The sequence below is a fragment of the Schistocerca americana genome, chromosome X (assembly GCF_021461395.2).
Source record: "Schistocerca americana isolate TAMUIC-IGC-003095 chromosome X, iqSchAmer2.1, whole genome shotgun sequence".
Lineage (NCBI taxonomy): Eukaryota > Metazoa > Arthropoda > Insecta > Orthoptera > Acrididae > Schistocerca > Schistocerca americana.
The window spans coordinates 311,033,776-311,061,142 of NC_060130.1; the positions used below are offsets into that span (position 1 = coordinate 311,033,776).

Sequence of the window (27,367 nt, forward strand, 5' to 3'; positions counted from 1 at the left end):
TTTGGGAAATCACGGAAAACATAAATCAATATGGCCGGACGCGTGTTTGAACCGTAATCCTCCTGAATGCGAGTACAGTGTGGTAACCACTGCGCCACCTCGCTCGGTACTGTTTGTGGCTTTATGTATACTGTTGTTCTTTGTATGCTAATTATGCTGTCTAGCTCTCTCACTCTGTTACTATTTGTGGGGCGGTGAGTGGAAATAATAGAATAAATGTTTTGTATTTATGCTGTTGTTTGCCATTCTCAACACTGGCTCTCTAACTACAATATTGGAAACCAGAAAGTGATTAGCAAAACCTGAAGCCTGTAATTAGAATTCCTAGTGCCCACTTCATCTGAGAAATACATTTATAGCTACAGCTTATAGCTCTGAGGATTTAGGAGATTGTCTGGGATTCATAATCAAAAACAATTCTCTCAAAAATGTTCACTATATTCTGAAAGTCACAGACCAAAAAGAATCCACACAATCCAACTACCAGAGCAGTTCAGAGCCTAATGCACTGATGCAACTATAACTGTTCCAATTAAATGTTGAAGTGAATGTTCGCCATAATTTGATGATAATGTTCAACAAACGCCACACTGTTTATACAACAATACCGATGCGACGCGACTCCCGGCACAGGTGGTGCGCTAATCAGCGTCTGGAGAGAACTGGGGCCTTCTCCTCTCTCGCAACGTTCTTACATATAAAGCCACGGTGCGGATGGCTAAGGGAATGCCTGATCAAACCTGCTCTCCCGACTAGCCGGTTGGCTAGTAATGCACCACTTTTAAGTTATCGAATAAATCATTGCTTCCTTTGTTGATGGCCGATGAAGCATTCAATTTAATTGTGCAATCAGCACACAAGTAAGTAATCATAATATAAGTCTGACGTGGCTAAGTCAAATATTTTGGGCGAGAGAATTAATTTAATTACACTACATGCAGTAGACGAGCTCTGAACTTGCTCTTTGGAGATAGGCTATAGCTATAGTTTTATAGATATTCTGTCGAAATTTCTCACATTTTTATGATTATAGAGGATCTCCCTACTACTTAAATGTAAACATCCTAGCTTTATTTATTCGCCTACTTAATCTATCTTGCTTCCTTAATTTCTAAGACAAAAACCAGAAAATCATGAATTTCAAGTAAAATTTTAATTTGTGAGATCCACAATACTGTTTCTACTAAATTATTATGCAAAAGGAATCTAAATATAAATTTTTAAGTTTCTAGCTCTTTTCTGTTGCGCCAATGATTTTTACAGAAAAACATCCAAATTTCGAAAATGGTTAAAGTTATTGAACTGATATCCAACACATATTGATTTTGTATTACTCCTGATCTGCTAGAAACGCTTCAGGTTATTTACTTCATTTTAAAGTATTGCGCAATATTTATGACGTCAGAGCTAGTTACAGCGGACTAGGCTGGCACACAATGGAAAGACTGATGTGAATTTTATAATGCGTGAGTATGCTGCTTCCCTACATCACCCTCTACTTAATTTTTTGAATGTAAATGAAAAAAATTAATTACGAAAAGGGAAGCAAGAGTACAGCTTAACTCGCTATGAAAATTAAAATTGAAATGTAAACATATAGAAATATTAAAAGAAAACTTATTACCTACTTCAATTATTTAAATTGCTGGCATGTTCACTGCCTCTTAAGCAACATTATCACTCAAAATTTAAGCAAAATCAATGAAACACTTGGGCATATATATTGCCTTAGACAGACAAACACATAAAAATATTTAAAATTATGAAAATCTTAAATCCATTAAATTGTCTGTAAATATTTTTACATGCACAAATTCAAAGAAAATAACACTGTTATTCATGATACATAAACAGATAATTACATCTTAGAAGTCTTTTTTAAAGCTGAGAGAAAATTTCACAAATCATGACAATTTCATCTTTACACATGTGGTTTAAGCCGCTTTGGCTGGCGTTCTACACTTCCATTCACAAGGGTAGAGGAGGGGAAGTTGCTATGGTGTGCGTCCTTCACGTTCACTCGAAATTACATGGGGAAAGGGGAGGGGTCACCGTGAGTTGTGTCCAAGTCACTCCACGCTTTCACGCAGTTACCAGGCTGCCATTATCTGGTTTGTCCTGTAGAACAAACAAAAAGAATGCCTCAGACTCTGTTCACTTAATATCTACGGGTGGGTCACAATGAAATGGGGATATATACATTTTATCTTTCAATATGGTACTGGAACAAAGTTAACAGAACTTTTTCAATTTTATTCTCACGGTTACTTAACTGTCATAAAATCGGTAAAGAAATGGCTCAAAACGCCGTTAGTCACCTACTAGAGAAATTTTTATGCTCAAGGCGTACAATCATAAATCCTTTTTATTCTCAATTTATTATTTCTGGGCCGGAACACTGAACCAATGCTCGGTACATTTCTGACAAATCTGTATTTTATTTACTTAACTGATTCATCTTCGATTACCTTATTCTTAGAGATAATATGAGTATATTTGATTGGCAGTTGTCTTCTCAGCCTCTTTGTACATGTGAGTAACTTGTTGAAATAGTAGAGTTCTGAGTGTTCAAAACACACTACGTTTAGTTGACTACTAAATCCACTTATTGGTCCTCTGCTGCTGTGTCAGTTCCACATCTGCAATTATGTACTTACTTCATCGAAGTGTATTTATGTTGAGCTATAAATAATGTTTCACGTCTGCCATTATGTTACTCAATTATGATGCTATTGTATTTACTTATTTAACACTCATTCTATTAACATTTAACGTATAGGATAGCACATTTATTTCATATCTATAGTGTATTGCAGCTGATCAGTTTGCTCACGTTGCAATCCATTTCCACTTGATTGGATGCTGAAACCACAGGTACTCTCTCTCGACCTACCACTAAAGTGCATTAAGTAATTATGGCCGAGCATAATGCTAAATTCCTTAAACCTATAGTACACCATGAGCTGCTCTGTCTCATCTAACATAAGGGTACCTATGGCCGCATTCACGCCTCCAACTCATAACCTCAATACGTGTAGGTGTGTCCTGTCACACACTACACCAAATAACAGCCAGCTCCAACCTTATAAATATTTCAAGGACGTGTCCTTCACGTCTCAACCATAAACATTGTTCAATTCTATTACACTGCCATTCCTTGCTACACAAGCTGAGTTCATTCTTACAACTTATCTGCATATTTTTCATAAGACTAAGCAATCTCTTTTACTATTAATTAATTGGCTCTACAGCATACAATAGGTTTCACTGCCACTTCAGATCCTGCTTGTACACGAATTTGTATAGCTTTTTAAATTACTGTTGGTGGACCATTTCCAATAAAACAACAACTTTGTACTTATAATATTACCAGGGTTCTATACATACTTGCTACTCAAATACCTTTGTATCTTAATTACATCATACTTTTCTGTTGTTTATGTCACTGTTAGGTTTGTCACATTAGGTATTTTCTTCACTAATCGGTGGATAGAATGGTTACAGAACGCATGGCTTGATAGCCATGACGGAAAATTTTTGTATTGCAAAGAAGGAGTCGAAACTTTGGAGGATAGGAAAGATGAAGATAGAGTGAGACCTGAAATGGGAAAGAAGATCTCACCCAGCTGGGACTGCACAGCTGCCACACTGTGTAGAGGTTACAGAACAACCTCCTCCCTACAGAATTCATTAGTTTAATGCTGGCTTGATAGTCATACCGGAAGATTTTAGTATTTGAGAGTAAGAGCCGAAATTTTGGTGGATAGGAAAGATGAAGAATGAGTGAGACCTGAAAAGGAAGGAATATCTCACACAGCTGGGACTGCACAGCTGCCACACTGTGTAGAGGTTACAGAACAACCTCCTCCCTACAGAATTCATTGGTTTCAGAAATTTTCGTATTGGAAAGAAGGAGTCAAAATTTTAGGTGGATAGGAAAGCTGAAGAGAGAGTGAGATCTGAAATGTGAAAGAAGATCTCACACAGCTGGGACTGCACAGCTGCCACACTGTATAGAGGTTACAGAACAACCTCCTCCCTACAGAATTCATTCACTACCTATTAACTTCTTTAGGTCGATCACGTTCCTGAGACCTAATAGCTTTTTACTCTTAGGATACTCTAGCCTATATGCATTGGCATGTGGTTTTCCTATGATCCTATTAGCAGAAATTTTATCGATTTCCTGCAATTTCGCTTCAATTTTGTCCTAAATAATTGCTTCTTCTTCTTTTGTGTTTAGCTTACTTTTACTAAGATTAACACCTTCGTCCCAATATCTCCTATTTTTCAGAACTCGTATAGGCAGCTCCCAAGTTTCATCATTAGTTACCACATGTTTATCAATAAAAGGTAACGTAATTACTCCGGTTATCGGCAAGACCAATTTTAACTGGCTTCTTTCAAAGTCAACAACACTCTGATATTTAGACAAGAAATCTATGCCAATTAAAACATCAATACTGAGATTGTTTACAATTAAGCATGGATGATCAATTAAATTACCATTAATATCAAAGGGCAGTAAAGCTTTTTGCTTTACCGTTTTTGACACCTTGCCAGTAGCACCAATTATTCTTAGTCCTGTTACCCTCATTACTGTAAGCTTGTCTTTACCAGGTAATGCATCAAAGAAGGACTGAGATATCGCACTCACCTCACTTCCACTGTCTAAGAGACAACATACATTGATACCAACATATTCGCTATTATTATAGGGTGGCTTATTCTAGGTTGTACAGGTGGTTCCTCAAACTCATCCAATAGTTCCTTTTGGATTTGTCTCCAACTAAAGTGATCGACATCTGTCTTCATTACATTTAGGTCAAAGTGTGTAGGGGTTTCCTGAACTACATTTTCAGCTGCCTTTTCCAGTCGGTCTATTAATTTCAAATCGAAACACCGCATGATTTCATTACATTTAGTTTGCTGAACATGACCCCAATTACTGTAGTCTGAGCGATTCTTCGCCTCTAGACCGGGCATAACACTAGTTACAGCTAAACCACTTTCACTATTATCATCGGGTTCCTTCTCCAGTGGCAACTGTTCACAGCTACTGGGTTCATCGACCTCCATCAGGCTATCCTCTACATTCTCACTTACCTCCTGTCCTAAATCTATTAGTACACTATCAACATCCTGCACAGGCACTTTAGATAAGAGCACATCAACCTCATCGTAAATATAAGCATGAATTTCTTCTGCTTCTTCACCTGACAATTCAGTATTTTGTAACTCTTCCCTACCGTTACACTGCTGCGCCTTCTCTTTCTCTTCCCACTTAGAAAGCGTCTCTAACACGGTATCTATCAAATACTGTGAGTGGTTTAATATTTCTGCAGTATCGTTGGATACTACCGACCCATCATCCGAATCCTCAGTTTGAGTATTCTGATCTGTCATACTAATTACTGTAATTACTGGATTAGGAAAAGCAACCGCCTGGTGAGCGCCAGTATCCTCATAGACGGGAACTAGTTTTCCAGCCTCTGCCTACTACTGTTACCTTTATTAGCATTATATTTAACTGGCACAGCATTGCTTTCAACACTGTTGTTTACTTGCACATTTTTGTTAGAAACAAAATTACTATCATTTGGATGCCATTGTTGGTTCTGGTAATTATTTCTCCAACTCCTACCTTTCTTAGGATGGTCAACACCTACTGTTCTGATGTTTACATTGCCATTCTGCTCGTTCTTAAAATTACTACTAGTGTTATTAGCATTTCTGTTATTACGTGCTTGCTCCTCATTGGCAGCCACACGCTCTACACGTTCCAAATATTCAATGAAACGATCCAGATTGTCTGTAGGGGCAGATATAATTCTAGTTTGCCAATACCATGGCAGTTTGGCTTCAAGACCTAGTATTATCATTTCAGGTTTTAGCTTTTCGGCCAAATGTGACAAACGTGAGATTCATGACCTGACAAACTCTTTCATAGATTCCTTGCCTGCATTGAAGCGTTTTCCTCTCCAAAATTCTCTCAACACTTCATTTTGCTTATTGCTAGACCAATACTCATTAATGAAAGCTGTTTTAAATTCCGCTAATGTTTTACACTTCAACATAACATCAGCTGACCAACGCATGGCGTCATCCGCTAAATGGCTTCTAATAAATGAGATTTTCTCTCGTTCAGACCAATTTGGTGGAATCACATCTTCAAAATCGTTCCAGAAATCTAGCGGGTGGATATTTTTATCTGGATCGAACCGCAAGAACTGCCAACACCCGATAAAAGCGGCGTTCGCAGCTACAACTTGTTGCATACTACCATTACCAGAAGTTACTGAAGCTACTTTACTCTCAATGTTAGCAATGTTAGTCCTAATATTTTCTACTCTCATTTCAACATTATCTACTCTTTGCACAATATGAGTAGTATCAGTTTTGATTGCATCTACTTCTGCTTGACATATGTTTACTTTTATATTAACATCTTTAAACCTATCTGAGCACAGTTCAGATTCCGCCTCGATCTTTTCTGTTAACTTGTGCTCCAGCTTCGCATCTTCCATTTGGAAGTCTTTGCGAACCTCGGCAACTTCGGATTTTACTGTTTTATACATCTCAGATAACTGTTGAGCAACCTTTTTCTTAATATCCTCATGGTTGTAATCAATTTTATAATTCAAACTCTCCAGATCCTCTTTCAACTTATTGCAGCCAGTCTTGAAGGAAGTTTCTAATTCAGCTTTATTGGATTCTAATTTATTGTCTATTGCCTCAAACCATATATTAAAATTGGTTTGGCTGGCCACAATCCTGTTATTTCCCTCAATTATATCAGATTTTAGCTCAGCTGTCATTCTAGCATTATTGGCTGACATTTTTGCATTACTGGCAGCTATTGCTTGTAATATTACATTTAATTCAATAGCCCCAGTATCGTTGGGTTGCTCACTAGCTGGCTTTTTATCACACTCAGGTGACAAAATACTAGCTCCAACACCAGAATCATCAAAACTAAATGAAACTTCTGATTGACCAGTCATATCTAACTTCTCCTTTTTAAACTCTACCATCTCTGATGACTGTTTCATTTTTAATTCATCAGAGAAACTATCATCCAATAACTTAACACTTTCTGATTTCTGCTTTACTACAGGGGTCTCTACTATTGAATTGTTGCCCTTTTTCACACTACTGTCAGGAGACACTAGTTCGGATTTCACTTTAACATTACTATTTTCATGCATATCTACACTTGAAACGTTGCCTGGATTTACAGTTCCTTCAACAGACATAGGTCCTGATTTAGGTTTAACTTCTGTTTCTCTTTGCGGTTCCATCGTCGACAGTCTTTTAGTGCAGGTTAGTAAAAGTTTTAACAGCTTTTTGCTTAACTTAGTTCCTTCTGCAAGACGTATGGCGTTGCCGGCGTGGCGTACCAGGATTACTGATGTGACGCGGTGCGCTGAACTGCAGACGGCACCTCGACAACTGCTGTGTTGTGGGCGTAGCCCGCAACAGCAGACGCGGCTCCGGTCGCTCCGACGGATGACTGCGGTGTGGCGAGACTGAATTCTCGTGATGCCAGCAGTGTAGCTAGACTCAGCGCCAGCTCCGTCAATCCAGATGCGTTGTTAATCCAATTGCGTCGTCCACATGCAACTGATCCATTGCTCAGTTGCTTGTCGCATTTCACTTCCGAATACGAGTATTTAAAAAGCACTTTCACTTTTACTCAGTTTGTTTCCTGGCCGATTAGCAACATATGTGGGGCGGTGGGTGGAAATAATAGAATAAATGTTTTGTATTTATGCTGTTGTTTGCTGCTCTCAACACAGGCTCTCTAACTACAATATTGGAAACCAGAAAGTGATTAGCAAAACCTGAAGCCTGTAATTAGAATTCCTAGTGCCCACTTCATCTGAGAAATACATTTATAGCTACAGCTTATAGTTCTGAGAAATTAGGAAATTGTCTGGGATTCATAATCAAAAACCATTCTCTCTAAAATGTTCACTATATTCTGAAAGTCACAGACCAAAAAGAATCCACACAATCCAACTACCAGAGCAGTTCAGAGCCTAATGCACTGATGCAACTATAACTGTTCCAATTAAATGTTTAAGTGAATGTTCGCCATAATTTGATGATAATGTTCAACAAACGCCACACTAAAAATGGTAGAATGTCTGTCCTGCGGCGGCACGTGAAAATACGACATATGCAAACTAAAGATAGATCATTAACGTCATCCCAAAATTAACACTTCACTCGAAAACGATTTCATGGTTACGCATATCCCGAGTAACTTTTTACTGCATCCGAGGCTGTTTATACAACAATACCGATGCGACGCGACTCCCGGCACAGGTGGTGCGCTAATCAGCGTCTGGAGAGAACTGGGGCCTTCTCCTCTCTCGCAACGTTCTTACATATAAAGCCACGGTGCGGACGGCTAAGGGAATGCCTGATCAAACCTGCTCTCCCGACTAGCCGGTTGGCTAGTAATGCACCACTTTAAGTTATCGAATAAATCATTGCTTCCTTTGTTGATGGCCGATGAAGCTTTCAATTTAATTGTGCAATCAGCACACAAGTAAGTAATCATAATATAAGTCTGACGTGGCTAAGTCAAATATTTTGGGCGAGAGAATTAATTTAATTACACTACATGCAGTAGACGAGCTCTGAACTTGCTCTTTGGAGATAGGCTATAGCTATAGTTTTATAGTTATTCTGTCGAAATTTCTCACATTTTTATGATTATAGAGGATCTCCCTACTACTTAAATGTAAACATCCTAGCTTTATTTATTCGCCTACTTAATCTATCTTGCTTCCTTAATTTCTAAGACAAAAACCAGAAAATCATGAATTTCAAGTAAAATTTTAATTTGTGAGATCCACAATACTGTTTCTACTAAATTATTATGCAAAAGGAATCTAAATATAAATTTTTAAGTTTCTAGCTCTTTTCTGTTGCGCCAATGATTTTTACAGAAAAACATCCAAATTTCGAAAATGGTTAAAGTTATTGAACTGATATCCAACACATATTGATTTTGTATTACTCCTGACCTGCTAGAAACGCTTCAGGTTATTTACTTCATTTTGAAGTATTGCGCAATATTTATGACGTCAGAGCTAGTTACAGCGGACTAGGCTGGCACACAATGGAAAGACTGATGTGAATTTTATAAGGCGTGAGTATTCTATCCACTGTTTCTCATTACGTGCATCATGATGGCTAGTTCTCGTTAATAATTTTCATTTGTGAGTGATACTACGTTGAGTATACGGAGCATAAGCCGGAGTACTGCTCCTTTGTGTGAGTTCGGGTGTTACGAAGTTTAGTGTATGGTAACGTCAGTTGTTAGCAGTTTATGGTACATTTGAGGTACGTGTATGTTGTTTCATTTATTGACTGTATTGCCTGGAAATGTAATTCGATTATAATGTTCTCTTTGTATTGTGAATTTAATCATTTTATATAATTTGTTAATAGCAGTATCCATTTTTTGTTTGTGATTCACCTGTTAAGCAGCAGATGTCACCCATTTGTCTGAAACAGTACGAGTTGTATTCCATTGAAAATATGTTTGTAAAAATAGCCTGTTCAAAATTTGCTAAGGCTTCTGAAACTAGGTAACCCGTTACTAATCCATCCTCTTGTAAATAAAATATTTTGCTGAACTGGAAATACACACACAAAAAAAGTTTTGCATCACCTCACTTCCCAGACGTCCTGAAGATAGACGTTGACTGTGGATACTGTATCACAGACACAGTCTCTTTGACTTTTCAGAGATGTCACTAAACCCACCCAAGGATGTAAACAACCATGCATGAGAAGCGCCTATTAGACAGCGGGGGTCTGACAGCCGATCACTCCTAGTCATTCCACCAGGAAAGTGGTACACAGCTCGTGTTGTCTGTAGTCCAACCATGCCTAGACGGTCAATAGCGCTGTGCGATCCCGTCTGCATTGTTACTTTGTGACAGGAAGGGCTCTCAACAAGCGAAGTGTCCAGGCGTCTCGGAGTAAACCAAAGCGATGTTGTTTGGATATGGAGGAGATACAGAAAGACAGGAACTATCGTTGACATGCCTCGTTCAGGCCGCCGAAGGACTACTACTGCAATGAATGACCGATACCTACGGATTATCGCTCGGAGGATCCTGACACCAACACCACCATGTCGAATAACGCTTTTCGTGCAGCCACAGGACGTCGTGTTAGGACTTAAACTGTGCGCAGTAGGCTGCATGATGCGCAACTTCACTCCCGATGTCCATGGCGAGGCACATCTTTGCAACCACGACACCATACAGCGCGGTACAGATGTGTCCAACAACATGCCGAATGGACCGCCCAGGATTGGCACCACGTTCTCTTCACCGATGAGTGTCGTATATGCCTTCGTCCAGACAATCGTCAGGCTGAACGCTTTAGACACATTATCCAGCGAATGCAGCAAGGTGGAAGTTCCCTGCTGTTTTGGGGTGACATTATGTGTGGCCGACGTACGCCGCTGGTGGTCATGGAACACGCCGTAACGGCTGTACGATACGTGAATGCCATCCACCGATCGTTAGCGCAACCTTATCGGCAGCATATTGGCGAGGCATTCGTCTTCATGGACGACAATTCGCTCCCCCATCATGCGCATCTTGTGAATGACTTCCTTCAGGATACCGACATCGCTCGACTAGAGTGGCCAGCATGGTCTCCAGAGATGAACCCTATCGAACATGCCTGTCATACATTGAAAAGGGCTGTATATGGACGACGTGACTCACCAACCACTCTGAGGGCTCTACGCCGAATCGCCGTTGAAAGGTGGTACAATCTGGACCAACAGTGCCTTGATGAACTTGTGGATAGTATGCCACGAGGAATACAGGCACGCATCAGTACAAGATGACGTGCTACTGGGTATTAGAGGTACCGGCGCGTACAGCAATCTGGACTACCACCTCTGAAGGTCTCGCTGTATTGTGGTACAACATGCAATGTGTGGTTTTCATGAGCAATAAAAAGGGCGGAAATGATGTTTATATGATCTCTATTCCAATTTTCTGTACAGGTTCCGGAACTCTCGGAACCAAGTTGACGCAAAACGTTGTTTGATGTGTGTAGCTTTGTATCATTTAAGCAGTAATAATGGCAGTATTTTATTAATCTGTCCATCAGGTTTTTGGGTGTATGTCTTCAGATTTTTCCTGTAATATCTTTTATCTCGGTTACTGGTGTATTGGAAAACATGCTTTCTATGTTGAACGAGATAAGTGTTGCTATGTATAGAAATTTATTAAATTTTTATTTGTTTTGTAGTGTTTGTAATTGTTCTGTCTTCTAGAACTTTGAAGTCTTCAGACAGTAGTATTTGAACGTAATGTTCGTTAGTGTTGTATCTGGGGGTTTTCCGAAGTTTACTGTGGATCTGACTGGGATATCTTGCTTACGGAGACAGTGTGTACATGACAAATAGCTCACTATTTATATTAAGGGTAAAATATAAGAGTAACACCACAACAGATAATCCTGACAATAATGTCACACAACTTCTTTTCCTCGCTCACCCCTGATAACCTCAAGATAACCTCTAAAGCAAAAATCCGAACATTCAAAAGTCTCCAACTCTTCATCCACTCCCTGAAAGCAGTTAGATTGGGTGCTTATAAGACTGTCTCACATGAGTGTGCCGTATCTCCATGTCCTTCACAGTAACCACTTAATATCTAACACTGCTCGCGCCCCTTACATTCCCAAATAGGCCTGGTAACAACACAGAACACGAAGAGCACTAGTGCACCCTGGTGACCACTCAAATTTTTCCAGTGAATTACAACTGTATTCATTTACATACAAACTGATGGTGAGTACATGTACGAAGTTTCATTAACATCCAAGCATGTCATGTGTGTGCATCACTTTTATCGTCAGGTATTATATTTCTTCTAACTTCCAGACTTTATAGATATACGCTGATACACGCTGAATACTTAAATAATTTTGGTATTTCCTAATCCTGCGTTATTTTAATCACACAGCCACTTTTTATCATGTTTTATCATGCATATACAATTTTATGTGTATCTTTTCCTTTGTAAAAATGCAACATAAGCTCCTAATTATGAATGTTTGGGCCTAATTACAGTGTACATAAATTTATGCTGTGACCATTCAGTTTAGTGTGACTAATATCTGTCTTAATATTATAGGATCTTGTTCTTTGACAGGCTGTATGGTTTGACGGCATGTGTAATGTTTTGCTTAAAAATATTTTGGTCTGACGTTTTGCAAGAATATCGGTCACTTGTGACAAAAGTAGTCTCTCCCGAGGAAAATATACACCACTGTATTCCTTTCACTGGTTTGCAGAAGCCGGCCGCGGTGGCCATGCGGTTCTAGGCGCTGTAGTCCGGAACCGCGCTACTGCTACGGTCGCAGGTTCGAATCCTGCCTCGGGCATGAATGTGTGTGATGTCCTTAGGTTAGTTAGGTTTAAGTAGTTCTAAGTTCTAGGGGACTGATGAACTCAGATGTTAAGTCCCCTCGCCCGCATCTCGTGGTCGTGCGGTAGCGTTCTCGCTTCCCACGCCCGGGTTCCCTGGTTCGATTCCCGGCGGGGTCAGGGATTTTCTCTGCCTCGTGATGGCTGGGTGTTGTGTGCTGTCCTTAGGTTAGTTAGGTTTAAGTAGTTCTAAGTTCTAGGGGACTGATGACCATAGATGTTAAGTCCCATAGTGCTCAGAGCCATTTGAACCATTTTTTTTTTTGTCAAGTCCCATAGTGCTCAGAGCCATTTGTTTGCAGAAGATACACTGTGAATCTACGTAGGCTGCAAAGAATGGTAGCCTATAAATTGAATACGTAAAAGTCGCATCTTAAGGCGAAAGGTTGCATTGAGATAGAGGCAGACTTAGTAGTTCTATCAGAAACCATGTAAAACTATATTACATTTGTACAATGTACAAGTTGGGCGCCTACATGGCATGTAATAATTAGGGACACATATTTAAATGACCAAAAGAAAAGAAAATCCTTGTTATGTAGAAGGAGGTAGTGGAAGTGGACCATAGGAAACGTTAGATTATCTAAAAATTTTACAGAAACTAGGCTACAGTTATATGTGTTGAAGGGCCTGTAAGAGAGGCAATAGTTATAAAACGAGAGAGTTAGAGAAATTTTTAAAAAAGGGTTGAAAGTTCAAGAAAAAGAAATAAAAGTAATGTTTTACCGTTGACACTGTAGTTATGTCAGAGACAAAAAGTGACCTCGAAGATCGGTTTATTGGAATGGATAGAGTCTTGAAAAGGTATCATGAAATGAACTGGAATAAAACAACGGTAACTGAGTGTAATAAATTTAACTCAATGTTGCTGGAGGAATTTTATAAGATATGGACTGATCCATACAGTTGATGAGTTTTGCTGTTGGGGTAGCAAAACAAGAGACAACAGTAGTTGTACAGAGGATATACATAATTTATCATAATTAATAGCCAAAAATGACGCGGCGATAAATATACGACACCAGAAGCAAAACCATTCCGCTAAACATCGGTCGGCAAACAAGCCGTTTTCGAGATAATTGCGTTTATGTGGTTCCGAGCCACAACTGCTATCAGTGCGAAATATTGTCCTTGTTAGTATAGTTACATCTGAAAAGTAAACTTTTCGATTAAGGCTTCATCTAATAAGCTCAAATTTCACTCATGGCTTACCTTAAGGCGACAAGCAATGCGACTTCAGCGCGTTATATGTTACAATTTACTATACACTCGTACTTGTTAAAGGAGACGTTCCACATCCGGGATCATCTTGACAAGGTTCTGTAATATCCTGATCCAGTTCATCAATAGTATTAACAGAAGTGCTGTGCGCTTCACTGCTTTCTATGTATTCAGAATACATTACATTTGTCTACGTTAAGGTTCAGTTGCCACTCCCTGCACCAAGTGCCTACTCGCTGTGTTCTGTTTGCTAAAAACTCTTCAATCCAGCCACGCAGCTGGTCTGATATTCCGTGGGCTCTTACTTTGTTTATCAGGCGACAGTGCGGAACTGTATCGAACGCCTTCCGGAAGTCAAGGAAAATGGCATCTACCTGGGTGCCTGTACCTAATATTTTCTGGGTCTCATGAACAAATAAAGCGAGTTGGGTCTCACACGATCGCTGTTTCCGGAATCCATGTTGATTCCTACAGGGTAGATTCTGGGTTTCCTGAAACGACATGGTACGCGAGCAAAAAGCATGTTCTAAAATTCTACAACAGATCGACGTCAGAGATATAGGTCTATAGTTTTGCGCATCTGCTCGACGACCCTTCTTGAAGACTGGGACTACCTGTGCTCTTTTCCAATCATTTGGAGCCTTCCGTTCCTCTAGAGACTTGCGGTACACAAAGACTGGCAAAGCATAATTTGATGCACTAACCAACAAACCGTTCTCTTGAGGTACAACGTTCAACATTAACAACACTACAAGTTAATCTGAAACTTTACCGACACGTTGGTCCTAGAGTATGATGTTAACTGTTGAAGCTGAGATCTCGAACTGGGCGAGTTCTTCCATGCTCGACACTATACAGGGTGTTACAAAAAGGTAAGGCCAAACTTACAGGAAACATTCTTCACACACAAAGAAAGAAAATATGTTATGTGGACATGTGTCCGGAAACGCTTACTTTCCATGTTAGAGCTCATTTTATTACTTCTCTTCAAATCACATTAATCATGGAATGGAAACACACAGCAACAGAACGTACCAGCTTGACTTCAAACACTTTGTTACAGGAAACGTTCAATATGTCCTCCGTTAGCGAGGATACATGCATCCACCCTCCGTCGCATGGAATCCGTGATGCGCTGATGCAGCCCTGGAGAATGGCGTATTGTATCACAGCCACCCACAATACAAACACCAAGAGTGTCAACATTTGGTACCGGGGAGCGTAGACAAGAGCTTTTAAATGCCCCCATAAATGAAAGTCAAGAGAGTTGAGGTCAGGAGAGCGTGGAGGCCATGGAATTGGTCCGCCTCTACCAATCCATCGGTCACCGAATCTGTTGTTGAGAAGCGTACGAACACTTCGACTGAAATGTGCAGGAGCTCCATCGTGCATGAACCACATGTTGTGTCGGACTTGTAAAGGCACATGTTCTAGCAGCACAGGTTGAGTATCCCGTATGAAATCATGGCGGTGGATCGAGGAAGTACAGTGCATACTGACGAAACTAAAATGAGCTCTAACATGGAAATTAAGCGTTTCCGGACACATATCCACATAACATCTTTTCTTTATTTGTGTGTGAGGAATGTTTCCTGATATTTTGGCCGTACCTTTTTGTAACACCCTGTATTAACCTCGACGTGAGGTCGCTGCAGAGCTGATATGAAAGGCGTGGTCTTCAGCAGCGCTTCCCATATTTCCCGTACTTCGTTGCGGACAGCAGTGAGCCCTCGCTGGTATCATTCGTGTTGCAAACTTTGGTGTGGCAACGCGATCTCTGTACGATACCACATTCTCCATTTCTATCAGCGTAGTTTTTGACGCGATTGCAATGTTTTGTTATTGTTGCAGATGAGCGAACGGGGTGGGGATGCGGACAGCAGCTCGTGCTCGGAGCCCAGCTCCGGCACAGAGGCGGAGGACATGGCAGCACTCACCGCAGACGTGCGCAGCCTCAAGGAGGCGCTCGCCAGCCTGCGACACGCCATCGCACCCGCCTCCGGCTCCACCAACGCCGGTAAGCCTGCAGCATTCATCACTGGTCGTAAGGCGCTTCTGGCTAGGTTAATAAAAATTCAAGGTACTGTAAGGTTACAGCAGTATCCTCTAAATGACTTTTGGTAGGCCGGCAGGAGTGGCCGAGCGGTTCTAGTCGCTACAGTCTGGAACCGCGCGACCGCTACAGTCGCAGTTCGAATCCTGCCTCGGGCATGGATGCGAGTGATGTCCTTAGGCTTAAGTAGTTCTAAGTTCTAGGGGACTGATGACAGCAGCAGTTAAGTCCCATAGTGCTCAGAGCTATTTGAACCATTTTTTGACTTTTGGTAGCCGCATTAGCTGTTAGTAGACCCTCTATTACAGGATCATACACTACCGGCTTCGCGATGATTTAATCGCATCTGAGATGTATACATATAACTAATTAAATATTATTTCGTTAAAAATACGCGGCCTCCCGACGATCGGACTGTGTTCGAATTGCCAGGACCGCCTAAATTGTATGGTTATGAGATGAAACAGCAAAGATTCCAATGAGTAACAAGCGCAGGCAGTGTACATGAGCATTGGTAGCCGCAGGTATTGAGAAGTGACGAAAAATGAACAAATGCCAGCACATTGTTGCATTAGTTATATGTACCGGGTGATCAAAAAGTCAGTATAGATTTGAAAACTAAATAAACCATGGAATAATGTATATAGAGAGGTAAAAATTGACACACATGCTTGGAATGACATGGGGTTTTATTAGAACCAAAAAACCACCCCCTATTGCTAGACGCGTGAAAGACCTCTTGCGCCCACCGCTTGGTGATGATCGTGTGCTCAGCCGCCACTTTCGTCATGCTTGGCCTCCCAGGTCCCCAGACCTCGGTCCGTGCGGTTATTGGCATTGGGGTTACCTGAAGTCGCAAGTGTATCGTTGATCGATCGACATCTCTAGGGATGCTGAAAGACAACATCCGACGCCAATGCCTCACCATAGCTCCGGACATGCTTTACAGTGCTGTTCACAACATTATTCCTCGACTACAGCTATTGTTGAGGAACGATGGTGGACATATTGAGCATTTCCTGTAAAGAACATCATCTTTGCTTTGACTTACTTTGTTATGCTAATTATTGCTATTCTGATCAGATGAAGCGCCATATGTCAGACATCTTTTGAACGTTTGTATTTTTTTGATTCTAATAAAACCCCATGTCATTCCAAGCGCGTGTGCCAATTTGTACCTTTCTATGTACATTATTCCGTAATTTATTCAGCTTTCAAATTTATACTGACTTTTTGATCACCCGGTATACCTTCACCGAGGAGTCAAGCAGTATATTGCTCCCTCCTACGTATATCTCGCGAAGAGACCATGAGGATAAAATCAGAGAGATTAGAGCCCACGCAGAGGCATACCGACGATCCTTCTTTCCACGAACAATGCGAGACTGGAACAGAAGGGAGAACCTATAGAGGTACTCATGGTACCCTCCGCCACACACCGTCAGGTGGCTTGCGGAGTATGGATGTAGATGTAGATAAAAGGATGCTAAAAAGTCATCGCAAAACTGGTTCTGTATGATCCTGTAATAAAGGAAGTACTAAAGCTATGCGGCTACCAAAAGTTTTCTGGAAGATTTTAATATTTCTTTACATTTATAAAAGAACAATTCTATCATGTATCTAAGTTGTCGATGTCCAAATTTTAAGATTATATACTGCACAGTAGCTTGAAGGATTACTATCAGACGGCTGTCGTTGTCCGGTCGTAAGCCATGCAACAACCACACTGCACCAACCGCTGGTCTCGCGCACTGTGTGGTTTCACTTCGTCCGTACTGTAACAATCTACGTATTTTCGTTAATGGCCCTGTTTAGAGACGTTGGTAATAACTAAGTTTGTCATACAACCTAATTTCGAAATGTACCGCGGCTTCATTTATGCGCTTCAAAGCAACCAGAATCTCATTACCAAAAAAAAAAAAAAAAAAAAAAAAAAAAAATAAAGTAATGATACTTCGGACAACAAGTTTAATTGACTAACATTGCAAGGTTGTAGGTTAATGTAAACTCGAGATAAGCCATTGCAAATGTCAATTGCTGGTACATGAATAACCGGCGTCACCGTCAGAATGTTAAATGCAAGCATGCAGACATGCAAACTGTGGTGTCACCGCCAGACACCACACTTGCTAGGTCGTAGCCTTTAAATCGGCCGCGGTCCGTTAGTATACGTCGGACCCGCGTGTCGCCACTATCAGTGATTGCAGACCGAGCGCCGCCACACGGCAGGTCTAGAGACACTTCCTAGCACTCGCCCCAGTTGTACAGCCGACTTTGCTAGCGATGGTTCACTGACAAATTGCGCTCTCATTTGCCGAGACGATGGTTAGCTTAGCCTTCAGCTACGTCATTTGCTACGACCTAGCAAGGCGCCATTACCAGTTACTATTGATGCTGTAAAACATGTACCGTCAAGAGCGATGTTCACCAATTATGGATTAAAGTTAAGTATTCCAGAAGCTACGTACGTTTTTTACTAGTCTCATTTCCGTGTCCTGTTCCAGACCTCACGCCAGCCTGCGTGAGCTTAAACGCGTGCCTTTCGGCTTCCTCATAGTGGATTGGCTGTCTTGCCAATCCCCAACACAAACATTGGGTTGTACAGGTGTCGGATGTCAGTTTGTGGGTTGGAGTTTCATGCATGTTTCACTTGGTCGGTCAATGAAGGGACGCTTAATGCTATTTGTTGATGACGCTGGAGTTGTCGTCCGATGATGTCCTGCGTGTGCTCGACTGGAGACACATCTGGTGATCGAGGAGCTCAAGGCAACATGTCGACACTCTGTAGAGAATGTTGAATGACAACATCGGTATGTGAGCGAGAGTTATCGTGTTGGAAAACACCCCCTCGAACGCTGTTCCTGAATGTCAGCACAACAGGTCGAATCAACAGACTGACATACAAATTTGCAGTCAGAGAGTGTGGGATAATCATGAGAGTGTTGCTGGTGTCATACGAAATTACACCCCACGCCTTAGCTGCAGATTTAGGTCCAGTATGTCTAGCACGCAGACAGGTTGGTTGCAGGCCCTCAACTGGCCTCCGACTAACACACAGCCATCACTGGCACCGAGGCAGAACCAGCTTCATTCAGAAAACACAATAGACCTCCACCAGGCCCTCCGATGAGCTCTCCCTGGACACCACTGAAGTAGCAAATAGCGATGGTTTGGGGTTAGTGGAATGCACGCTACAGGCCGTCTGGTTCGAAGTTACGTCGAAGTAACCGATTTGTAGCAGGTCGTTGCTTCACTGTGGTTCCAACTGTTGCTCAAATCGCTGCTAGGAGATGCAGTATGATCAGCCAAACCAATACGCCGAACACTATGGTATTCCCCCTCGGTAGTGCCAGCCGGAATGGCTGAGCGGTTCTAGGCACTTCAGTGTGGAACTGCGCGACAGCTACGGTCGCAGGTTCGAATCCTGCCTCGGGCATGGATGTGTGTGATGTCCTTAGGTTAGTTAGGTTTAAGTAGTTCTAAGCTCTACGGGACTGATGACCTCAGCAGTTAAGTCTCATAGTGCTCAGAGCCATTTGAACCATTTTGAACCTTCACCGAACTGCCATGGCGAATGCAACTTCCTGTAATTAACGAGGATAGTATCCTTCCCAGTCAGAAATGAGAACCTATCTCATCGTATCTGTCAAGGAATTTCTCTGTCGGGGGAGGTCCTACAATTCTCCACCGTAAAGTGCACACCGAGAAATCCGCATCCCAGATCGTCAGAAAATCGTCAGAGTCTCTGGTTCAATCCCTCCACTCCATTCCAAACCAGAGGACCGCGATCGGTTCTGGGAAACGCTAGCTCTGTTTCTTTCCACCCTATGAACGAGGAGAGCTGTCTTCATCAAAGCAGCCAGCCATCTGTAGGAACTGAGGAGATGATTTCTGAACCAAGCCGTCACTCGTGCCGACATGAGCTACGATTTGCATCCGGGTGTACTTGGTGCACTCATTTGCTTCCGGTAGAGCGCGGGCGTGACTGCCCGGCAATTCGGACTTATGAGGAAGATCGGCCATAGTCCCAACAGAACAGGTGTCCCGTGCTGGCTCAGATGTACTTTCAGCGATGGGGAATACCTCAAACCCGTTTTTAAGGCGTAGGGAAACAATCTCTCGGTCAGATTTTCGCGATCCCAGCGCTCTTCGCCAAAACCGTCAGGTAAGTGTCGACGGGCCGGGACGTACGCATCGCAAGACACTGCGCTATCAGGGATAACAGTGACAGTACAAGACCAGAGTAGTTGGTCTAAGTTCTAGGGCACTGATGACCTCAGATGTTATGTTCCATAATTCTCAGAGCCATTTGAACCATTTTTTGAACCCCACGGTAGTGAAACGTGGTCGTCCGGAGTCCGGTCTTCTTGAGGCCGTACATTCTCTAAAGCACCGGTACTAGGATTCATATACAGTGGCTACATTCCTGCCAAGTCTTTCTGCAATAACGCAGCTTCTCGTAGCCCTGTTACATGACCTCGTTGAAACTCAGTGAGGTGTTTATAATGGCGCCTTTGTCGCCTCAGAGGCATTCCTGACTAACATAAACTTATTAGAAGCAGTCCCAGGGGTAACTAATGCTCACGACTGTTATAGCGCGTATTTAAAGCAATACGATTTGCATCCTCATAGTGGCGCTACTAGCGCCAGTCTTTGCCACTGGCGATAAATTTGAATAGAAATCGGCTTTCTGATGCAGAAACGCGAACTTCCGTTTGTGTCACCCAACTCTATCTAATTGTTAAAATTTTTTCCATCAGTGTATGTTTGATGCTCTTAAATCCAGCAGTAGTTCAGTGCGGTCTTACGTTCCCCATTTGCCAATAGTGAAAAAAAAAACTTGTGACAGAAAGATCTATGTAATAACCAACAAGTCTGTATGCATACATATACTATAATTTTGGTAGTACTGTGTTGCGTCGTTTACGAAATTTGTTACCGCAACATACGATCCTCGTTTCATTTACGCAGCAGAAACTGACCGACTTAAGAGGAGAATTCATTTCTTGTAACCAGCAATTGATTGATAAACAGCCAGCGTTAGTTACGCTATTTGGTGTCACAGAAAATATTTTGCCGTTCTTCATTTAATCTAGGAATATATAATACTATTCTAACTTGATTCAATGCAGAAATGGGAATATGTAATCATTATGCATATTGATTTATTTGGCTACTTTCTAGTTTATAGAGAGCTTAGTTCTTTGTTTCCTGGTCTTCTACTGCTTTTTAATCTGTGTATGGTTCAAATGGCTCTGAGCACTATGGGACTTAACTTCTGAGGTCATCAGTCCCCTAGAACTTAGAACTACTTAAACCTAACTAACCTAAGGACATCACACACATCCATGCCCGAGGCAGGACTCGAACCTGCGTCCGTAGCGGTCGCGCGGTTCCAGACTGTAGCGCCCAGAACCGCTCGGGCACTCCGGCCGGCAATCTGTGTATGATAAAGAATAAATTATCGTTACGTGCCTTCTGCTGTGTAATTCCTGACGTTCACTGTTATTTCTGCTTTACCAGGTTAATCAGACCCCTCAGAGCTGCGACTTCATTTTAATGCTTTTCTCAGCAAATTTCTAAAATCCTTTTCAATTTGCGAACTAACCAACTAATTGACGAGAACTGAAAATTTAATGTACTGTCTGCATTGATATTTTTTCCACTACTACATATTTTTTCCACTACTACATATGAGCCACCTGGTTATGTTCCTAATTTGACACTTGTTTGTGAAGAATAAAAATACTTTCCCTGACTCATTGAAATATTCTGTGCCTAACTGCGAATAGTCGTCTGCTTGACTTCGCAACATTACCAACGTAGAAGCGTCCAACGTGTGTTCCAAGAGCTTTAGGCCTCATTTATTGCCATGATTGTGAATTTCATCACACTTCTTGCAACAGCACCTCCTCCTTCCATCGATTCTGAAACTGGATCAACGAAACGAATGGCGATTATTCTCATTAGGGTGGTATTGCAACAATAATTTTTATAGCTGTTCACTTGAAGCGGCGACCTCTCGTTTAAATTCGGGGAATACGTTCTTTCCTCCGCCCTGCGACTGCTTAAAGCAGTACCTACTCTCATTCATTTACTTTCGCTCTATTTACATGAAAAATTACAGAACACGAATATATTAGTATTCAGCATAAAAGATAACAACTAAGTATAATCACAGTACCGTACACATCATCATTTTGTTCCTCGATGAGTAAGTAGTCACATTCCCCAAATGATTACAACACCCAGAATGTATATTCAGAATCCAGAGAAAATATTAACCCAGCCATGATTGTGGAGCCACTGATTTATCCACCTTTGGTCTACTGGTCTACTGAAATGCCCAACTTATGTGACCTTAATGGCAGAATGTAGAGATCAGCTTCAGATCACTTCTGTCTGCGAGGCATTTCGATGATGTGAAATATGGCTTCTCGAGCAAAATAGCTTCAGTCATTGTGGTAGACAACCAAATGAGAGAGCGTTTACTATACAGAGTGTCTCAGAGAGAATAGTTTAATATTAAGGAATATGACACCTACGATCATTCGAAGCAAAAAAGTTTAGTAAACATGGGCTCCAAAATGAATACGTTATGAACTATGAGCACATCTTCATCTTCGATGCTGTGAAACAAATCTCTTCCACTACAACCTCCTTGCTTTCCATATTTTGGGAGAAGGTAATATGGACAAAATTAAGAGAAAAAATCTAGTAAACATGGGCCCCAAAACGTCTACATTAAGAGCGATGCGCACTTGTTCAGTAGATGAAATGTGTTTCACGTTAGCGAAGATGAATAAGTGCACATAGCTCTTCAGGTATGCACTTAAGAGACTGTTTGGTCCATCCTACCACCTCTCAAAATATGGAAAGCAAAGAGCTTCTAGTAGAAGAAATTTGTTTCACTGTATCGAAGATGAAGAAGTGCTGATGGTTAATTAGGTATGCATTTTAGATCCCACATTTACTAGACATCTTTGCTTCGAATGATCTTGCCTGCCATATCCCTGAATACTGACCATTCCTCCTGGGAAATCGTACATAATACAGAAGCATATGAAGTGCCGTGGAGGAAGAGAACGGCTTGGTATCAGCGTCCAAACACACAGAGTGTAGGGAAATAAGTCCCGTGAACTGTCTGCACGTCTTCATATTCGAGGTCGAGTTTGTAAATGAGACTGCATTTCCAGAATATAACTTACCAAACAGATGCTGAAACTGAAAACACTCCTGAAACTAATGCGAAAAGGAAACCTGGACAGAGTACTCTAACTACTGACATGAATTAAGATGACTCAAAAACTGCCATAGAATACTTCTGGCCATTAAAATTGCATCCTAATGAAACCGGCATGCAATAAACGCTAAACCGGCGTGTAGTATGCTACATGCTTGGATATGCAGTTATTAGCATTTCAGCGCAACTGAAAAGCATGGTTCGGAGTAACGCCCTCTATATCATCTAAATAAGGAAAATTACACTGCGGATTTCTCATTCAGAGATAACATTTGGATGTTGATTGTTTCTCAGGAGGTCGCGTTTTGCCTCTTGTATAGAAGATGAACGCTTACCGGCAGTGTCGCAGTTCGGAGACAGCAGAATTGTGGCCTATGAAGGATGCTGTTTATCATTCCGCGATATTACTGGTCACGTTAGTCGGGATCCCGCGACTGTCATACGAATATAAAATTGATGGGAGCAGGAGGGCAATTCTCAACGTCATCAGCACTTCAGAGAGCTCAAGTGATATGGGACCAATATGAGAGACATTTTTCGCTAGGCTGTACAGGATTTTAAAACCACGGCACGCAACTTGCGTCAGTAAATGGGCTTGTTTGTAACGAGACAAGTATCCACGCCAACAATGTGACGACGTCTGCAGAACCACGTAATGTCAGCACGGCGATCACTGCTGCAGATCCCCTTCAGGTTGCATCAGAGAGAGGCGCTCTGACAAGCGGTCCTATCAACGACACACTGAACACAGGAGTGACACCATGTCGACTCTTCAGCCGTGTCCCAGTTTTGGATACAGTATCACAATGGACGTATACTTCTGTGGAGGCTCCGAGAAATTACGTTCATCATCACCATACGGATCCAGCACCCGCATAGTGATATGGGATACTACTGGGTACACGGCACGATCACCACTAGTTTGCATAGCAGGTAATCTGGACAAAAAAAAAGTTCAAATGTGTGTGAAATCTTATGGGACTCAACTGCTAAGGTCATCAGTCCCTAAGCTTACACACCACTTAACCTAAATTATCCTAAGGACAAACTCACACACCCATGCCCGAGGGAGGACTCGAAACTCCGCCGGGACCAGCCGCACAGTAATTTGGACAGTAGGCATAATATTTTTGACGTGTTAAGAAGACCGGTGACTGTGCTCAATCTTCGAGGACTCTGTGACATTACCTTTCAACAGGATAACGCAAGACCGCATGTAACCCGTGCTGTAACTAGGTGGAAAGTATATACTGGATACTTTACGAAACAACAATGCGTACTGTAAGACAGATTCTAAGAAGGCAGTTTAATGTAGAAGGCCGGTAGTTGTTATCCAGTTAACAAAGAGAAATAATAATAATAATAAAACTCGTAAGTAAAATTCACTGCTGGATAAATGTCTTCTATGGACTTAAGCCTTCAGCTGTACTAGAACTGCGCTGTAACAAAACTAAGGCTCGGTATTTTGGTACAGTAATAAGTGATGTAGTAAGTGATAGAATTAACTCTAGTATTGGTAGCATTGTTAGGGAAAAAAATACAAATGAATGTGTAAAGGAGGAACTAGGAACCGACTATTTCTCTTTGTATTTTGTTTGGTTGGTTGCTTGTTTTGCACGTAATTAGAACCACACATCATTCAGTGTTAGTTCATTGTGTATTTTATGTCCTTACAGAACGTAAATTGTTTTTTGAAAGTAAGAAAACTTACTTGATCGCATAACTTCCGCCCTTTTATGCAACCAAACAATTGTTTTTGTTGCAAGTGCAGTTCATGTGCATAAACATAATAAGATATATAAGTAATAGTTGTTATTTTGTACTCAATCATGTACTATTCACCATGATCAAAGGTAACCTTTTCGCGTTGGTATTGATAAATGCGAAATTGCTTTTGCAGAGAAACGTGTTTTATATAAGCTCGACGATGTATTGAAGCTATGTTATGTTAACTGCGGACTTAGAAACGACGGAGAGGCTCCGTCCCCGCCGCAGCCGCAGTGGTCCGTAACCCCACGACGACTACCGCAGTCCACTTCACCCCTCCGCCGAACCCAGAGTTATTGTGCGGTTCGGCCCCCGGTGGACCTCCTCAGGGAACGTCTCACACCAGACGAGTGTAACCCCTAAGTTTGCGTGGTAGAGTAATGGTGGTGTACGCGTACGTGGAGGACTTGTTTGCGCAGCAATCGCCGACATAGTGTAGCTGAGTCGGAATATGGGGAACCAGCCCGCATTTGCCGAGGCAGATGGAAAACCGCCTAAAAACCATCCACAGACTGGCCGGCTCACCGGACCTCGACACAAATCCGCTGGGCGTATTCGTGCCGGGGACCGGCGCTCCTTCCCGCCCGAAAAGCCGTGCGTGAGACCGCACGGCCAACCGGGCGGGCTGTATTGAAGCTATGTTCCATATATTTTTGTTCTGCGTGTTTTTTATTTTATCCCTTTTTTTGAGAAAATTGTGTTTTCTAACGATGTGTGATAAATCTGTATTTTTTCAAGTTTTCACCACAACATCCTACTTTTCATTTCATAAATCAACAATTTTCGAATAAAACACTGACAGTTTCAATTTTGTTATGAATACTGTTTCTTTTCATGTAACCGGCAGGTGGATAACTATATAGAACAAAAATGTATCGTAGGTTACGCCGCCCTTCGTATATCATCACTCAGTTTCTAGATGATTCACCGCCTACGGTATCTACGGAATCAAGTCAGACACAGATCACAAACGTAAACAAAGCGTTCGATATGAGGTAATATTCGATGGGTATGCACGACACCTATCGTACAGGTAACACAGATTCAGTCTTAATTGACCAAGGCGACTAAGAAAACTACCACAGTCTACGCTTACTTACAATAGTCTACTGTACCCTACGGTAGTTTTACAACTCTTAAGCTATACGCATCCATATAGCTACTCAATATTTGTTAATACTTTTTTTAGACTTTCTGTAATGTTTTTGGTAGGTACATCTCTTCACTAGCCACAAGATGCATTTAATAAGGGCAAAAAACACACTCTACTTCTGATTTACGTACACACATCACATTAAATATGAATCAATGATAAATAAACATGATATAACTAATATTTCATTTCTCTATAACGTAGTAAAAATATTGTAATAGCTTTCAGTTTAAGTATCAGTAAGTAATTATTTTAGTGAACAGTAATAGTGACTTCCGCAATATCGTTCGTTAGCCAGAGGTAAAAATTAAACCGTACGACCGAGTATAGATGATCTAAGCGACTGGTTATACCTGTGTTGGAATAGATAAAAATTCGTTAACTTATTTCACTGTCTAAATCTGAACATGCTAGACACCTTTCCTTAAAAGAGCCTTTAGAAATTTGAAAAATGTAATTTCTAACTTCCTCATACATATCCAAATTATAGTCAACGAATATTTCATTATTATTTTGCGTCTGAATAACATGATACATTGAATACAAGAACAACTTTCTTAGGTCACAGGTTCACTGAAATCATCAAAATAAGAAAGTTATTGAAGAATTCGCTCTGAAAGTTAATGACCTCATAAAAACAGCAAATACGGTACAACTTAATGATTTTAACAACAGAATAACCAGAGAGAGCTGGCTTTAAGAACAATAGCTTCGTATCTCACAGTGGGCTTGTCCTCTTCAAATCAAAATACGATGAAAACAAGGTACACGACATACATCCTGCATGTTGAAATCATTACACAATAAATGGCAGCATCTTTTTCATATTTTACAGTAAGGAATTATTCATAATCCGAGTTACTGATAACTCACTATACATTGCTGCATTTGGTCAAATGGCCGCTCGTCTCACATGTTGACGTAGTACTTGTCCTGCTGCCATTTTCCACATGATTGCTGGGTTTTCCGTGATTTCCCTAAATCGCTTCAGGCAAATGCCGGGATGGTTCCTTTGAAAGGGCACGGCCGATTTCCTTCCCAATCTTTCCCTAACCCGAGCATGAGCTCTGTCTCCAATGACCTCGTTGTCGACGGGACGTTAAACACTAACCACCACCACCACGGGCAGGTCCGGCCGCCTTGGTGCAGGTCTTACTACATTCGACGCCACATTGGACGACCTGCGCGCCGGATGTGGATGAAATGATAATGAAGACAACACAACATCTAGTCCCTGAGCGGAGAAAATCCCCGACCCAACCGAGAATCGAACCTGTGCCCCTTAGAACGGCAGTCCGTCACGCTGACCATTTTTTTCCGTTGATCGTATTTTATTCTATATAGTTCGTTGAATTTGTTCGTGGCGGACGTCCGATGACACTCGTTTAGGTTGTTCTTTGATCCGTTCGCTCAGTTTTATTATTATTAGAGAGGGCAGGTAAACCCTCGGAC

General features: G+C 41.4%; 1 protein-coding gene across 1 annotated transcript in view; it reads left to right on the top strand.

The window, feature by feature from the left end:
• Positions 1–27,367, top strand: part of LOC124555986 (rho GTPase-activating protein 45-like) — a 672,894-nt gene that overhangs the window by 235,470 nt on the left and 410,057 nt on the right. The window contains exon 3 of the mRNA XM_047130031.1: positions 15,551–15,716. Within this exon, the coding sequence (XP_046985987.1) occupies positions 15,551–15,716 (166 nt within the window). The remainder of the gene's footprint in view (positions 1–15,550; positions 15,717–27,367) is intronic.